The sequence below is a fragment of the Pteropus medius genome, unplaced genomic scaffold (genome assembly GCF_902729225.1).
Source record: "Pteropus medius unplaced genomic scaffold, Ma_sr-lr_union100, whole genome shotgun sequence".
Taxonomy (NCBI): domain Eukaryota; kingdom Metazoa; phylum Chordata; class Mammalia; order Chiroptera; family Pteropodidae; genus Pteropus; species Pteropus medius.
Window position 1 is genome coordinate 307,897 of NW_024344197.1, and position 18,137 is coordinate 326,033.

The 18,137-nt window shown below is 36.5% G+C and overlaps 1 protein-coding gene across 3 annotated transcripts in view; it reads left to right on the forward strand.

Moving 5' to 3' along the window:
• The first annotated feature begins 1,010 nt into the window (after positions 1–1,010).
• FDX1 (ferredoxin 1) overlaps positions 1,011–18,137 on the forward strand; it is a 38,116-nt gene continuing 20,989 nt past the window's right edge. Inside the window, exons 1-3 of one of the 3 annotated variants that reach the window (XM_039868716.1) lie at positions 1,011–1,371; positions 4,968–5,092; positions 16,352–16,481. In XM_039868716.1, coding sequence (XP_039724650.1) covers positions 1,187–1,371; positions 4,968–5,092; positions 16,352–16,481 — 440 coding nt within the window. In that variant the 5' untranslated portion in view covers positions 1,011–1,186. The remainder of the gene's footprint in view (positions 1,372–4,967; positions 5,093–16,351; positions 16,482–18,137) is intronic. The other 2 variants (XM_039868715.1, XM_039868713.1) reach the window with 2 other exon arrangements.

Consider the following 18,137-nt stretch of genomic DNA (forward strand, 5'->3'; position numbering starts at 1 on the left):
CAGATCTATTCTTTATTGTTCTAAATAGTCATTCAAGTATCTTTTCTTGTGCTTAGCATATTTGCTGTATCTATTTGACTTTGGCCTTTAGACTCTTTAAGAGTAACCTTAGGAAGGCAGACCCAGGAAGTTATCCATCATTGTTTGTGACGCACTATGCCCGTTGTGCGTTGTGTGTTAGTTTGTCTAACCCTCAGAATGGCCCTGAGGGATGGAACATCTTATCCCTGAAACTGTTATGAAAACTCTGATCCTCTAAGAGAATAATTTATCCAAGGTCTTGGAGCTCAAAAGTGGTAGTAGACCTTGGATTTGAACATTAATTTCTGACCTCAAAGCCTGTGCTCTTTTCACCACAATAAAGTATTTTAAAATAATTTAGCCTTCTGGTTTTCGTAAAAGTATTTTAAAACTCTCAGTTCATCAAAATTTTCCTTTTATGTCTCGTGGGTTTCAAGTACTCATTTATTTTCCATATGGAACTAGGATTATTATCTGCCTTCTCCAGTATTCCACGTTTATTCATTTTGGTCATTTATAACTTTATAGTCATAATTATCTCTCTGCGTATCATGCCTATTGGCATTCTGAAATTGCTGAAGTTTTCTCCTACTGTCCTTGTTTGATAACGCCCAGAATTCCCTTTCACTCTAGTTTGAACTCCAAGATGACAGAAATCAACCGCGTTTTTTTGTTGTTGTTTGTTTTTTGTTTTTAACGGGGAGGTAGAGGGCAGGGCGGCACGGAAGAAAGTGGCTTAGTTAACTAGCGGTTGTTTTACTGCGCCTTTCTGTCCGACATTCAGTTATCTTTCACAATTCATTGTCCCTGCATGGCAACCCTAGTAGATTAACAAAGTATCACAGTTAAAACAAAACCCGGTCAGAACGCAGAAAAGCAAAGCGTTTAGCTCCGCCCCCTAAAAAAATCCTTCCGGGAGGCGTGGGAACCTGCAGGGGGAGGGGCTGCGCTTGGGGAGCTAAAGGATTTATAGGTCACGGGGAGGGCGCGTGGAGCCGTCAGTGCGCGCAGGGAGCGGAACCTCTCGGCCCTCAGCCCGGCAGGACCCTCGCAGTGACCCGCGGGCGTCGGGCGCCCGCGCCACTGCCCGCCCGCGCTCGGGTAGCCTCTCGCGGCCGTAGCCGTGCGGCCTGCGTCGCATCCGGTTGTTACCCGAACCCCGGCTATGGCCGCCGCGGGGGGCGCTCGGCTCCTGCGCGCCTCTTCCGCGGCCCTTGGCGGCGCGGCGGGTCGGTGGCTGCTTCTCGCCGGAGCCCGCGCGGGAGCCGGCGGCCTCCCGGGAAGCCGGGGCCGAGGCGGGAGCGCCGAGCCGGGCCGGACACTGAGCTTGTCGGCGCGGGCGCGAAGCAGGTGAGGCGCGGGCCGGCGCGCGTGCGGGTAGGGGGTCCCTCATCCAGGAGTACGTGCCCTGCCCGGGGGTTGTCCTGATCCCAGGGCCGAGTTTCTCGCCCCGCGGGCTTTTCTCGGACTCTCGCGTTTCCCGCACACACCCAGACCGCCCGCCTCTCGACCCTCCTCGGCGGCGATCCTCGCGGCCCTTCCCTGAGGCTCGGTGCTGGCTCTGGTCTCCCTAATGTCGAGCCGCAAAGCTACTTTACCGAAGCACCGACGCTTGGTGGGAAACGGGGACCTGGGATCCCCGATCTCCCTTTCCGAGGGCCTCTTGTGCCCTGAGGAAAGCGGGGCACTTTGCTGCCGCTGTTTGTCCATGTGGTTTGGCTCGGATCTACCCTTTTCCTGGAACCTGCGGTGACCTTCATAAGATGCACTCCATTGTGATCCCGGCCAGCAAGTTTTATTTATTTATTTATTTACTTACTTACTTACTTACTTACTTACTTACTTTACTTACTTACTTACTTACATGCTTGCTTATTTATTTATTTTCAAACCAGGCCCATGCTTCCCTGTATGCTCTCTTCCAGTTTATATAGGGTAAAGCCCCTGTATTGGAGAGGCAAAGCTGGGTTTTAAACTGGACTTTGGCATTTACTAACTTCTTCAATCTCTATAAACCTCAATTTCCCCATTTATAAGTGCGGGGAACAATAGCAAAGGCCTCACAGGATTATTATCTGAACTGCGCTCTGATCCACTGCTTGCATGTAGTAGGAAGCAAGAACTGGAGGGAGATTTGTATTCTTCTTTGTGTAGGACTTAGTCCTATTTTTTTCCCCTTAATCTTATTATTTAGTGGTTGCTCAATAAATTTGTTGTATTAACTCAGAAGGCAAGCCGGATTTGTCCCTGTTTGTTTTCTCTTTTCTCTACATTTTCCTGCTTTTGACATCCCTCTAAATGGAAGCCTTGTTTTCTACTAGATGCTTTCTTGAAAAATTGGGACAGGCAATTAACATACTTGTGTAACTAGTATTTAAAGAACATAAATGCTTTTGTAAATCGGAATTATTTTACTCAAATTTATCGTTTGGATTTGGGTATTATTGAGTTGTTTTAAAGGGAAACATGTTTGTTTTATTCCCTCATAATCCTGCTTTCCTCTTCACTGGCACAGTTTCTCTTGATGGCCTTGTGCTTCCTATCACATCTTTGGAGCTACAACTAGATTTTCCAACTCTTATATCTGAGATTTGTGCTTCCCAGTCCAGTCACCACTAACTACATGTGGTTATTTAAGTTTAAGATGATTACAGTTAAAATCAAAGAGTTTTTCAGTTGCACTGGCCACATTTCAAATACTCAGTAACTAATAGCTACTGTATTGGACATTGCAGGTATAGAACATATGAAGGTTGATTGACACACCAGTCTAGAAACTGCAGTTCTGATTTGAAATTTAACATTTAGATAAGCTATCAGTAATTGAGAGTCGAAAAAACTCCCTTAACTCCAAAATACACTCATAAAATACTTTATATTTTGTAATGATTTAAGTTGCAAAGAGCTTTTTATATATTATTTCATTAGACTCTTAAAATCCTGTGAGGTAGATGGGGTAAGGGTAGATAATTGGGAATAAAAATTCCATATTAAGTAGCTGGCGAAAGTAGAACTAAAATTCATGTCTTTTTTTTTTTTTTTTGAGCACTATAGTAGTTGATAATTCTTTAGCTCATAGGGTCATTTGAAAGAGTTAAGGTAGCTATAGAAATCGGGATCCCTGGACTGGGCCCTATTCTTGGACCAACCATCCCTGGCTGCCTTATATGGTGAAAGGGTAGGCATCAGCAGCTGTAATTCCCCTGTTAGAATTCTGTTAAGAACTTTAGCACAGCAACCTTTGACAGATTTGTTAAAATATCTGCTGTGTTTGAGCAGAATAGATGACTGTGAATAAAAGGTAACAAGTGAAGAACATAGTTTTTTGAGCTGTTGGCTGATAAATCGATAGTGGATTTGGAAGGATCATATTTACTTCCCAGAGCATGAAATCTTGTCTTTCTACCTCCTGAATATTTCTTAAGTCAATATTTCCTACATCCTTGCTTAGTTTATGCTCTTTTAATAACTTACAAATTAGTCCCCCTGCCTCCAGAGTATCTTCATTCTCAGCCATTCTACCTTGAAAATCATGAATAATTTTCAAAATACTTGTTTTTAAAGCTTTTTTTTTTTTGCTATGAAAAGTTGGAGAGCAAAGGCTCTTTGAGGGACTTTCACACACTTTTGATAATTTTTAATTAATGAATTTTTTTTCAGTGTTGAAATATTAGAGAGGCCATTATCTGAGAGGGGCTTTAGTTGCCTTGTTTGTAAAATGAGATAATTTGATTTGACAATTTTCAAGATATTTATAGCTCTGGAGTTATTTAATTGTAAATTTTACTGATATTAACAAAGTTTTCTTTGACGGACTACTAGCTACTAGCAGTAGTGAAAATTACAACTAATTATTTTATGCTGAAGTACATCTTTTCAATTGTGAGGTAAAAATTACAATGACCAGTAGTGGAGAATAAGGATCCAGTCACTAGTATAATTTCTTTTCCCAAATTTTGGTGCGATGTTTGTGAGAAGGGAAAGAAATTTAGATCAGCTAGCTGATAGATAATATAATATCCTATAGAGGAACATAGGAGGTATATTTATCTTCCTACAGATTCAAACAAACACCCTTTTCTCGTCACTTTGATTTTTGACTATACAAAGTAGACCAAAATAATATGTTCAGATACTCAAACCGCTGCCTGTCAACAACAGGACTTATCAGACACCTGGACAGTTGCCTTGTTGATAGCAGAATGATTTGTTTTTCTAAAGCTCACCCCAACCATGGTCTAGTTTTTCAGGATACATTCATAGAGACATTGATTTTTAGAGCTGTGTGAGAGTAAAATAGACTTCATGAGTGATAATGATTGCTGAATGTTTTTGTATGACTGTAATCTGTGACTATGACCACTAAGGACGTACATGGTGTACATAGAGAGACACATGGCCTTGCTAGTGTTGTAGTTGTTATTTCTTTTTTTAATTAAAAAAATTTTTTTTCAGTTACAGTTGACATTCAATATTATATTAGTTTCAGGTGTACAGCATAGTGGTTAGGCATTATATAACTTATGAAGTGACCCCCCCCTTCCCCAGATAAGCCTAGTACCCAGCCGACACTGTACATAGTTATTACTATACCATTGACTATATTCCCTGTACAATGCTGTAAATGGTATATTACCTGTACAATGCTGTAAATGGTATAGTAATATACCATTTTTGACAACTGTACAATGTTGCCATTTCCTTTAAAGTGCTAGAGCTCTGCTGGTAGGTAGGCAGATAGACATACCCTTGATTTGTGGTGTCTTCTTCCCAAATGAACTTTGGAAAGAAAAGAAAATACTATAAAAGAGCATATTTGCATGTGCATGTGCGCACAAACACCCACACACACCATTTCTTTAACCTTGCAACATATTCTTAAACCAATTATTTTAAAGTATCTTTTGAAATTACTGAAAATAATATAACTCTGCTTCCTTTTCCAGCTCAGAAGATAAAGTAACAGTCCACTTTTTAAACCGCGATGGTGAAACATTAACAGCCGAAGGAAAAGTTGGTGACTCTCTGCTAGACGTTGTGGTTGAAAATAATCTAGATATTGATGGTTTTGGTGAGTATGGGAGATTCTTCGAAATTTATAAATGACACTATTGAATAGGTTTCAACTCTGTGTTTTTGAATAATTTTAACCTATAGCACACTAAATAAAGTATTAAAATTCAAGATGTATTAGTGTTATAGTCTCATTTATTTATTATTATTTATTTATTAATTTATTTATTATTATTTATAAAGAATAAGAGTGACACTGTTTCTAATATTTTTACATTTAATTATCTTTGTGCCCCCAATCTACTGTTGCCTCATTACCTTAATGTTTACCTGTGTAATGCAAAGCTGGGAATAGCAAGTGGTATTGAAAGGTAACAGATTAAAGATAATTTCATATCATGAGGGGTAATTAAATAGTTTTAACTTAATCCTGAATGTTAGATCACCTTCCTAGGAAGGGTAATTTATCTACCTCTTATTAGAGAAGGCAATGTTTTTATTAAGTTTCTTCTAGACTTCTAACCATATTCCTTAACTACTCACACAAAGCCCATATTATACAGCTCAGGGATAACCCTGTATATCACTTATCAGTTTTGCTCAAGCACTCTCTGTCCAGAGTGATAGTTCTTGAAGAAGTTTCTCTTAACCAGTAGCATCAATGTCACTTGGGAAATGCAGGTTCTCAGGCCCCACTCCAGATCTCTTGAATCAGAAACTCTGGGGTAGGGCTTAGCGATGTGTGTTTTCACAAACCCTCCGTGTAATTTTGATGCATGTTAAAGTTTACGAACCTTTGATCTGGAATAAGGTCCAAGGAACATATGTTTCTTTTAAGGCACAGTTCATACTGCAGTTTTAAGAACCGTTTCTACATCAGAATTCTCCTTCCTCCATTTCCTCATGATATATGAAATATACCTCTCTGTGTTAATGCTTCTTACAATTTCCCTTTTTAGAGAGAATGTCCCGCTCTTTTATTAGATCATGAGCTCTTGGAAGACTGTTATCACTTTGGTAACTTCACAGAGTATACTTTGTCCTAGGTTGGCACTCACTATTTTTGTTGAATTTCCAAATCTAATATTTGTTTCGGCAATTTTGGGATTAATTATAACAACTACCAGTTGAGCACTTACTACATTCCTGCATGCATTATCTATGATTGCAGCAATTCTAAGAGGTAGATGTTTTAAAAAAATTTCCATTTTATAGGTGAAGAAACTAACATTTAGAGAAGTTAATTTTCCCTTGAGTCGTACATTATAGCAAGTGAGTGGGCTAAGATTCAAACCTAAGTCTCTCTAATTCTTAAACTTCTGCTTTTTCCTTTGTGCCATTTTCTCTAAGAAGTATCTTTCCTGTGTGAACTGTTACAGGAATTAGGTGATTAAATAGTTTATATAGTACTAATTTTAAGGAGTTTTTATTCTTATGAAGTGGTTCTTGATGGGATTGAGTTAGAATCTGTAGGACTTTTAAAAGTGCAGACATCATCTGTGGGAAGTTTTGCAGGTAAGTTTTTAAAACGCCCCACACGATTCACATACATACCATGGTTAGGAATGACTTATTTAGTGAAAGAACTCATTGATAATTTATATACAGTATATATTCTATAAAATTTATATTTTTATCTCCCTCGTGAGTTCATATTTAGCTATACTTTTAACTAAACTTAGTTTCTCTTAATTATTCTTTCACAAATGAAAAGTAGTATGTAGCATAATGGGGCATAGACTAGAATTATACAGATTGTGGTTCTAAAACCAACGCCGTTACTTATTAGCCATGAGGCCTGGAGCAAGCTACTTTAATATTTTTATGCCTCAGTTTTCTTCTTCTGTAAAATAGGATTATAATAACTCTAACCTCATGGGTTTAAAGATGAAATGGGATATTGGAAATAAAGTACTTAGTAAGTGCCTACCTTGCTAAGAACAATAGGATGTGGTATTTTAACTTGGCCTACTCTCATTCTCCTACCCCCAGTTACAAAAGCCTTAAAAAACCTGCGGCCTCATAACTACAGTGGCTGTGAAGACAATTACTTAAACATTAACTGTTATCGTTAATGTAGTTATTAATACAGGTTCACTGTTTATTATACATTAGAAAAGACTTCCCATTATCTTATACCAAGATAACCACTAAAACAATCTTTTTATCCTTAGTACACCAGAAATACAGAAAATTTCCAGTCTTCAGTAGTTTAATAAGAATTCTGCACTTATGTAGACTTAGAAGCTTTAAAGATCAAGCATCCTAACATGTCCAGAATTTTGGCATATGAATATAAACTCGAGATAAGCTAAACTAGGTTCACAAAAGATAGAGTTAAGCCTAAGCCAATTTCTAGAATAAAGATGAAAGGAGATCAAGAATTTTTAATTTTGAGACTTTGTACACTACATTTTTTTGCTGCCTAGTACACTTCCACTCCCACCCATGTCCATCTTGAAAATCCTATACACAGGACTTTCATCTGCCTAGTCTTAGTTTATACGTACTTCCTTAGCAAGGCTTTGCCCAGCCACCTAAGCCAAAATAGGGTGTCTCTTATTACCCCAAATTCATTATTCTCCATTACAGCATCCTGTTCATTTCTTTCATAGCATTTATCATAATCTGTTAATTATATATTTCTTTGTTTATTTGCATATCTTTCAAGAGACTGCAATGAAGGATAAAATCATTCCTGTTTTATTCCTTATTGTATATAAAGCGAAGTAATAAATGAATGAACAAATGAAGGAAAAAGGAATAATTGTAAATTTTGGAAGCAACATCAATTTTAAGCATTCTTATTTCCAGCTTCTATATTAATGTAGATCTTTTGGATGATTTGTTTTTAGAGTGTATTATAATATTCTGTCACTAGGGGGCAGTTACACCTCTAATCAGATATACCTAGTTATAATCTCAGACTTCGTTTTTTTCTTCTCTGTTATATCCTTCGTATGTCTGTTTTGAGGGAAATTATTCAAATTGGGAGATCCTGATAATGTCCATGTAAATTTATATTTATTCCTTTCGTGTATATTGACTCCCTATTGGTACAATGTATTTTTGGCTATACTAGATCAAACTTTATTTTAGAAAATTAGATTTTATGTTTATATGTAGTTTCACATTTCAGTTTATAATATTTCCACATAGCTATCCAATAGGTTTTTTGTTTGGGAAAGGGATTAGGTATGGGGGTGGGTCATCTGTCTTGTCAGTATCATAATCGATTGACAAAACGATCTTAATATGATACTAGTACACACATGTATACTGACACATGAAACAGTCCTTTACTATTGACAAACACTCAAATTATATGAAAGGAAAGAAACAATAGTCTGCAAATATCTAACTTTCTCTGGGAATTAACTTATGGCAAGAATTTCTGAGTATTTGTACAAAAGCTTAGTACCAGTCTTTTTTTTTTTAAACAAAACAAAACTCAAGCCAGAGTTTTATTTATTATTTACCTTGAAATTTGTCAATAACCATACCTTATTTATCCTTAATGTAATTTTTAAATAACACAAATTTGAAATTGTACAGATTAATATTAAGGTTCTTACTCTAGCAAAATCAGTACTATAGAAACACAAAACTTTTGTCAAGAATCTGGTATTTCAAGTTGGCAGGCAATATGACTTGTTACATTTGTTACTGCAGCTAAAGTGGTACCATTCTGCCATCCTTTGTTAGTATATAACCTGTGCTATTTACAGACATCTGAATGTCTATATGGTTTTGTCAACTCTAGTATTGGTAGTTTAAACTGATTATAATTTAATACTATTTTTAAAGCCTATAACACTTTCTGCTAATCATTCATTACATTCTAATGCTGAAAAATATATTTGAAAATGAGTTATTTTGGAAGTTAGAAGTTAGATGTGGCAAAATGCTATGAAGAAAGCCAAAAACCTGTCATGATAGTATTATTGTTAACGTAGGAGAAAGAACTCAGTCGTTAGCCAGAATGCCAGCAGAATAAAAGCACTAAAGCATACAATCTGTAAGTTCTTGAAAATTGTTATATGAGCAAGTAAGGGTGATGGATAAAATGCTGGCACCAGGGGCCAAATCGGAATGGCTATAATGTGTCTTTAAGTAAGATTATCGTCTATGCTAAGGCATGTGGTATTTTTAATTATTTTAAAGGTGGATATAGTAATGTAAAAAGTTTTACTTCAAATGTTCGTTCTACCTAAGTATATTTTAAAACAAAAATATGATATGAGGATCATAGTTATGAACTATAAGAACCCATCTCTTTATCTTTTGTTTCATTGAGAAAAGAACTCAAATTATGAGACTTAATTTTCAAAATCTTTGAATACATCCCTCATGAAATGAAATCACTTTACGCTTACATGTGTGTAGTGTATCATGTATCTCTGTATATATAAACATATAGGTATACATATATACATACTTATGTATGTGTATATGTACACACATATTTCCCCATTAATATACTCTTACATAACCAACCATTTATAAAGCACTAAAAGCTGACAGTCACCAATATTGCTTTGGGGCTGTATATAAGCATACGTTTTATACTTTGAATCCTCATCTCTCCACATGTGTCATTATATTTGTGTACTCATATTCTGATCAGCTGTCAGTTTTAGATAGACAATAGTGGTTGTTGCTTTTGTATCCTTTTTCCTTTAATAAATTGCCTCCTACTGCTTGTTCTATAGAGTTCCCTGTGTATGTGATAAGAATAAAAAACAACAGACATTACCCATTTTATGAATAGATTTTTTTTCTCCAGATCCATTTTCCATTCAACTACTGGGCATTTGGAGTTTTCCCATGAAAATAATGTTCTATATGGTGGCAGAATTTTCAGGCCAACCCACAGAACCTACTCCTTCATAACTAACTCAGTTATTATTTACAGCCTGGTTTCTATGAGAAAATGCATTGCAACTTCTATCTGCAGTGCTGATTAAGAACACGTTAACTTCCCGGACCTAGCTACTACACGCATACATGCGCGTGCACATGTGTGCACACACACACACTACATATGCTACAAATTAGAGACTCCTTTCTCTGTTTTGTACCCCATTCTGGTAGTGGGAGTATATGACCCAGCTAGTTTCATACCATTGTTGTTGGAAAATATACTTGGTATGATTTTAATCTTAAAATTTTAAGGTTTGTTTTGTGACCTAACATATGATACATCCTGGACAGTGTTCAGTGAGTAGTTGAGAAGAATGCGTATTTTGCTACTTTTGGGTGGAATATTCTTTATATGTTCATTAAGTCCATTTGGTTAAAAGCATTAGTCCGGTGTTTTCCAGTTGGTTTTCTGCCTGGATAATCTATCCATTGTTGAAATTGGGATAGTGAAGTCCTCTAATATTGTATTGTTTATTTTTCTCTTCAGATCTGTTACTATTTGCTTAATATTTTGGGGTGCTCATGTTGGGTGCATATATATTTAAAATTGTTATATCTTATGAGTTGACTCCTTTATCATTTTGTAATTGCCTTCTTAATCTCACATTACAGGTTTTGAATTAAAGTGTTTTGTCTGACAAAAGTGTATCTAACTCTGTTCTTTCGGTGGACTGGAGTATTCTAAATTTGACTGTATACTTACCTTTACCAGTGTGTTGTCTGTTTTCATATGTTTTTATGTTAGTAATTAGTATCTTTTCATTTTAGCTTCAAGAATTCCTTTTAGTATTTCTTATAAGGTAGGTCTAGGGGTGAAGAACTTCTGCTTTTGTCTGGGAAAGTTTTTATCTCTCATTTCTGAAGGACAACTTTGCTGGAAAGAGTATTCATGGTTGGCAGTTTTGTTTTTTTTTTAATGTCAGCATGTCAAAAAGTTAATCCCACTGTCTCCTGACCTGTAAGATTTTTCCTGAGATAGCCAGTTGCAACTTAATGGGGTTTCCTTATAAATTACAAGCTTCTTTTTTCTTACTGCTTTTAAGATTCTCCCTTGTCTTTGATTTTTGATAGTTTTAGGTCGAGTTTATTTGAGGAACCTATGAGCTTCATGAACTTGGATGTCCAAATCTCTTCTAGATTTAGGAAATTGTCAGCCATTATTTGTTTAAATAAGCTTTTTGCCTCCTTTTCCCTCTGTTCTCCTTCCAGGACTGCAATAATTCGCATGTTTATTTTAGTATCATAGATCACGTAGGCTTTCTTAACTTTTCTTTTGGGGGTCTCTGACTGAATAACTTCAAAGGTCCTGTCTTCTAATTTACAGATTCTTCTGCTTGATCTGTTCTGATGTTGATGGTTTCTATTGCTTTTTTTTCATCTTACTCATTAGTTCTCTTTTTCAATTTCTAGCTCTTTGTTAAACTTATTATTTTGTTCATGCATTGTTTTCCTGAGTTCGTTTAATTGTCTGGTTTTTAAATTTTTTTGGAGCTTACTGAGCTTTAAAACAGTTATTTTGAATTCTTTATTGGGTAAATAGCATATCTTCATGTCTTTGGGGGCTGTTACTGGAAAATTGTGTTCTTTTGGTGGTATCATGTTTCTTTTATTTTTCTTGTTCCTTGAAGCCTTGTGTTGCTGGCTTTGCGTTTGAAGTAGCAGTCACCTCCTGCAATCCTTACTGACTGACTTCAGCAGAGAAATACCTTTCCTCAGCCCTGCTAGGGATTCTGAGGCTCTCTCAGGCCTTCAGTGGATTCACCTGCTCCACACAGTCTCCCTCTCGTTGTGGAATTCTTAAGCTTATATGCCTTCTTTCATTTCTGCAGAGCCACACTCTGTGCTGACAACCTCCCCTTTACTTTCCTAAGGGTAGTCTCCCCTAGGCCTACAGATTTGTGCTGGCTTTCTGTGCATGCTTACTAGCTGTCTGCCTAAGCTCACTATTGTCATAGTTTGGAGCGTGGACAAGGAGTTGGTCACTGGGTGGGGGGATGTGTGAGTAGATGTGCAGAATGCTGGGGTGCCTGTGGGCCAGCTGAGTGAATCTGTGGGTGAGACGTTCTAAGCACTCATGAGTGGGCCTCCCAATAGTTTCAGTGACATGTTTAGTAAGATCCATGTCCCTTCGATATTTTCCAAACCCTGGCTGCTGATCTTCCAGCCACTCTGCCACCCTGGTTCAGCTCACAACTTAGTACTCTGGATGAGGTGAGAGAGAAATCAGCCTCTTTGGCAGTGTCTTCTCAAAATGACTCTCATTGTTGGACTGCACAGGAGTTTCAGTCTCCTACCTGGATCCCATGGCTGCTACAAAGGCACTTTTGTCTGAGGATGGATGCCAAATTGTTGTTGAGAGTGAAATATGATTGAGGGACATCTTTTTTGGCCATCTTGCTGCTGTTCACTCCCTCACCACAATTAGCTTTAAAACATTTTCATCACCCCAAATAGAAATCCTGTACCCTTTGACTATCACTCCTCAATGCCCCATTTCCCTACCCCTAAACAACCACTTACTTACTTTTTATATCTATAGATTTGCCTATTCTGGATACTATATATAAATGGTATTGTTATGCGTGATCTTTTATAACTTGCTGCTTCCAGTTAGTATAATATTTTTAAGGTTTGTGTTGAAGCATGTGTCAGTACTTCATTCCTTTTTTATGGCCAAATAATATTTCGTTCTATGGACATACCACCTTTTATTATATATTCATCACCTGATGGATATTTGGGTTGTTTCCACTTCTTGGCTTTGGCCAGGGTACAAAGGCAGTTAATGAAGAAAGGATACTCTCTTCAACAAAGGATATAATGTTGGAAGAATTGGACATCCATACAGAGAAAAAATCTGTACCTAAACTTTGTGCTTTGTATAAAACTTAACTCAAAAATGACTTAGATCTAAATATAAAATTTAAAACTGAAACTTTTAAAAGAAAGCTTGGGAGAAAATCTTTGAACCTGGGGATAGGCAAAGAATTCTTAGACATGATTCTAAAAGCACAATCTATGAAAGAAAAAAAATTATAAATTGGACTTCCATCAAAATCAAACATTTTTGCTCTACCAGTGATACTGTTAAGAGAATGAAAAGATAAGCTACAGAGTGAGAGAAAAATATTTGCAAAGCACATCTTCAATAAAGGACTTGTATCCCTAATATGTAAGGAACTCTCAAAACAGAACAGTAAGACAACAAACAATCAGTTTAAAAATGAGTAAAAGGCATGAACAGAAACTTCACCAAAGAAAATATAGAGATGACAAATAAGCACATAAAAAGATAGATAGTCAAGGGTACTGAACCTGAACTTGTACATATGCACAACTCTATGCCATGTAGAACTTTCTGTTAGTAGTACAAGAGATGAATGATGATGCCATTCTCCCAAATGACTTTGTTGAAAAATGATGGAAAGCCCGTCCCCTCTCCCCCCAGAGAAAAACCCAAGATATTCAACCTCTTCAATTTTTGGAGAAATGCACATGAAAACTATAATGTGATTCCATTATATACCTACTAGAAATAACTGGTGCATCCATATAATGGAATACTTCTCAGTAGTAAAACAGGAATGAATTGTGGATACCGTGATAACTTGGATGAATCTCAAAGGCATTATGCTGAGTGAAATAAGCCAGTCTTAAAAGGTTACATACTATACGATTACATGACATTCAGGAAAAGACTAAACTATTGGATGAAGAACAGGTTAGTGGTTGCCAGAGGTTAGGGGTAGGGAAAGGTGTGACTCCAAAAGGGCAGCTCAAGGGAATTTTTGGGGGTGATGAAACTGTTCTGTACCTGAATTATGGTTGTGCTAACACAAACATACATATGTTAAAATTCATAGACCTGTATACCAAAAAGACAAAAGTGAGGTACTTATTAATTGGAGACTACCTCTGACTACAAGACCAGGAAACTAATAAATTGGAGGAAATAGCTATCATGAAAAAGTAATTTTTTATGAGATAAAAATAGAACAAAACGAAGTTTTAGACTTGTTTTAAAATCTTTTTTTCTGAATACTCTTTTCAGAGACATATCTTCACTGTTCTCTAAAAATATATATATTTTTTTATAGAACACATAAGCTTAATTAAAAAAAACTAAAACACTGCTCAGATATCTTATTTTGGTCTTATTTTGTAGGATTGTCTATTTCTTCAAAGAAATATATCTGAGATCTTGTAAATCTTTGCCTCAGATTTTTTTCCTATACTAGTATCACAATATGACCATTTTATTTCTCTGGTTCATTGTTATCCATCTTATACAGGCTGAGGTGATTTCATTGTGATTCTTAAAGTTTCTGTTAATATTCGAGTTTCTTTTAGTACAAAGAATAAGAAAATGATACCTATTGACAAGTCGTAGTGGGAAAAGTTTGAAAGGGACCATAAAATAAGGAGGGATCCTGAATGTAATGCATTTATTTAAAGAATAAATGTGAACTAGAATGTGTAATGGGATCTTACCATGTAGGAACTGAAAATTAATTTTCTGTATATATTCTCTTTAGCTCTGAACTTGGCAACTTAAGCAAGATATGGAAACAATTGGCAAGGTTCCTTCGAGGGAATTAAAAATTCTATTAGAGAGTGAAAATAAAATCTTTAAGAGAAGGTAAAAGAATTGAAGTTTCCTAGGGAAGAGAGAGTTTAAAGCATATGAAGAGCTGGAACATGGATGATAACTCTTCATTTCATCTGACCAGGTGGTACAAAAAGGATTGTCCTAAATTTTTCTGGAGGGATTGATTGGCACACGAACTTTTCTTTGTATTCCAAGTTGATTGAGACCACGTTGTGTGCTCGCTCTTTTTTCCCTGGGCTTTTCTGACATTGTACTTTTCTGGTTCTTTACCATCTGGGACATTCTTATTTTGACTTCCTTTCTAGCAGGGGGCTCTCTCCTTAGCTCTCTCTACTCTGACCCTTCCTTCCCTCTTTTCCCCCTCCTTCTTGGTGAAATCTCTTGGCTTTTGCTTCTGTCTTGTTCATCTCAAATTCATTTTTTACACACAGCCACCAGTGAGAGCTCTCCAAAATAAAATATGGACGTCACTTTCCTGCTCAAAATTCTTTAGCAATTTCCTGTAACCTGTAGTAGAGGTTCACAACCACCATCTCTCTAGGGGCTGGATCTTGGAGAGAGAAGTGGAGTGACAAGTGTCCATAACCCCCTGGCCAATGTCATCTCTGTGGCAATCCGCTATGAAAGATGGTCACCTGAGCATATGAGTTACCCACCCAGTGTGTCAGGAAACAAGGTGGAGGATAATGGGTTTATAGAACAAGTTCAAGTTCCTTAGGGCGTGGGAGGTCCTCCATGCTCTGTCTGCTGCCTCTGCAGCTCCCACACATTTCATCCTGCCCTAGACTGAGTTTTGTTTTCCTGCATCTTCCATTACACCTGGCTGGCAGTCCTTGGGATTTGTTTTTTAATAACAAATCTAAAGGGAAGTAAAAGCTTTTAAAATTAAAGTCACTGGGGATATTTTGTAAGATTTGTTTTACTTACATTTTGAAGACAAAAAGAGGCTGGATTTCCTGATTTTTGTCCCACAGTATCTCCAGAGGGATTTGCCATTTTAGTTTTGAGTTTGTCTACATTGGGTATTGATAAGATAAAAATAGAAATCAAGATGAGTATATATTTATAGAATACTAATGAATAAATCCATTGAGAATGGTAATTTTTCTCTACGGAGTGTTAAAATATTAGAGCCAACAGGCCGTTAGAGATCATCTACTTCAGTCTCATTATATGGATGAGAAGAAAACTGAAGCCCTTGAGAGGCTTGCCCAGCACTCAGCAGAGGGTGTGGTAGGTCCATCTAGAGCGGGAACCTGTGACCTCAGGGTCTCACTACACTAATTCTCCTTTCACTGCAGGAGTTTTCAAACTTGATGAATATATTTTTAAGCAGAGGAAGCCTCCCTCATTTTAAGTAAAATGTATCCATTTAATCTTTTTCTGTGAAATGTTTCAAATTTGTACAAAAAATAGAAAAGTAAGCTACTTGTTCCAATAAAGTGGTGTGTATATATATTTGTGCATTATATAAATGTATATGTATATATTATATGTTCATATATATTTAGATGTAGATTTAGTTGTTCTCTAATTTCTCTTACACGCCATAAGGCTTTAAATTTTGTTGAGCTTCAGAATCTTTTTGAAATAATACGTGTAAGTGATTTCAAATTTGTGTGTGTGGGGGGGGGAGGGTGTCCCTAATTCTCATTATTATTTGGAAATCTTATTTATATATGCTAATGCTGATTCTAAATTCAGAAATAATTAAATTAATTCAAACCTGTTTTGAATTGTGTTTAATATAGAAGGGAGTATGTTCAGTGTCTGTTGTTTTTGTAGGTGCATGTGAAGGAACCTTGGCTTGCTCTACCTGTCACCTCATCTTTGAAAAACACATGTATGAGAAATTAGAAGCAATTACTGATGAGGAGAATGACATGCTTGATTTGGCGTATGGTCTAACAGACAGGTAAGATTTTAGGACCACTTCAGTTGTACTAATAATCTGGGAAGATAAAGGTTTTATTGGTTCATGTCTGTTTAAGACCAGACTTATGCATGTAGTAGTGTTCTCACGGCATAGGTAACAAATTTTGAATATCAAATATGAGACATTTCTCTTTGTTTTCACTATTCTGCATAAGTTTAGCTCTTATGAAACTTTCCTTTTTACAAAAGTAAAAAATAAAAAATTAATTGGAGGTCTTGGAAGTGTAAGTTCTAAATTCTAATAAATCTTTAGTTTATTTTTATGCTAGGAATATTTATCATAATTTAATGAGTTAGTATTAAATTTAATGCTTTTTATGGCATTATTGACAGACAGATTTGATACTTGAACAATGGAAATTATCATTTGATAATTATAATGGAAAGTTTTACCTACTTTGGAAAACAGAATTTTTAAAGGAACTTACATAAAATAGCAATTGTGTTAAAATGAATAGTTCTGTTTCTAAGTGTATAGTAACGTAAATTAGATTATTGTTAATTAATATATAGGATTACTCTTAAAAGTAGTATGATCTAAAGCAGGGATCCCCAACTCCCAGGCTGTAGACCAGTACTAATCCGTGGCCTGTTAGGAATTGAGCCGCACAGCAGGAGATGAGCCGCTGGTGAGCCACTGAAGCTTCATCTGTATTTGCAGCTGCTCCCTAGTGCTAGCATTACTGCCTCAGCTCCACCTCAGATCATCAGGCATTAGATTCTAATACGAGCACCAGTCCCTAGTGCCAAAAAGGTTGGGGACCGGTGATCTAAAGTAAATGATATCAGACGATGTCTTATTTTTTTAAATTATTTAGTCTTGGTTGGAGTAAGGGAAAGTAGCTAGATGATATACTGTTTCAAGGGACAAGATAATGAGGTCTTATGTAAGGTTGGCTTTGGTGTTTAATTGTAATTTGGTGATCCTAGTGAAAAATAAATTTTTTAAAAATTAAAAATAATAATAGCTTTAGTTTGTGTATATTATGTAACTACAATTTAGTTAGACACTTAACATAAACTGCCTTATCTAAAAACAAACTGTCTTATCCTCACCAAAATGTTTAGGTCATTGGTATTTATTTAGAGGTGAAGAATAATTTTATTCCTTTTGTAGTTCATGTTCCTCTTGATGGAGGTAAGACTGATACCCTGGGAAGAGCAACTGGGAAAATATTATCTTCTTAGACTCCCAAGCAAAGCAGATTACGGCTGCCATCTGCCTGTCCCCCCTCACATCTTCAGGTGCTACTATCTCTATCAACATCTTGTTTTCATAAGAGATAATTAATACACAGAATACACTTAATGGTTGTTGATTTGGTTCTGAGAATTGTCTCCCTCCTAATGGGAGGGGTAAATCATAGCTAACTGCTTGCCCTTTTATTTAGGTAAAATTTATAGGTGCATGGAACAGATAATATTCTAAGTGAAAAGAAAAAGGAAATTAGAGAACTACAGTTAGAAGAGATATGTTTTTTCACAGAGTTGGAGGAACAAAGTAAATGGTTGTTTAAGGTCCAAAGAGGCTTATTTACCTTTGTTCAGTACTCACTGAATATCCTGTACAGGGCACTGGGTTCACAAATGAAACAGACTCCCTGTGCCCTCTGGAGTTCAGTCTGAGAAGACTTTC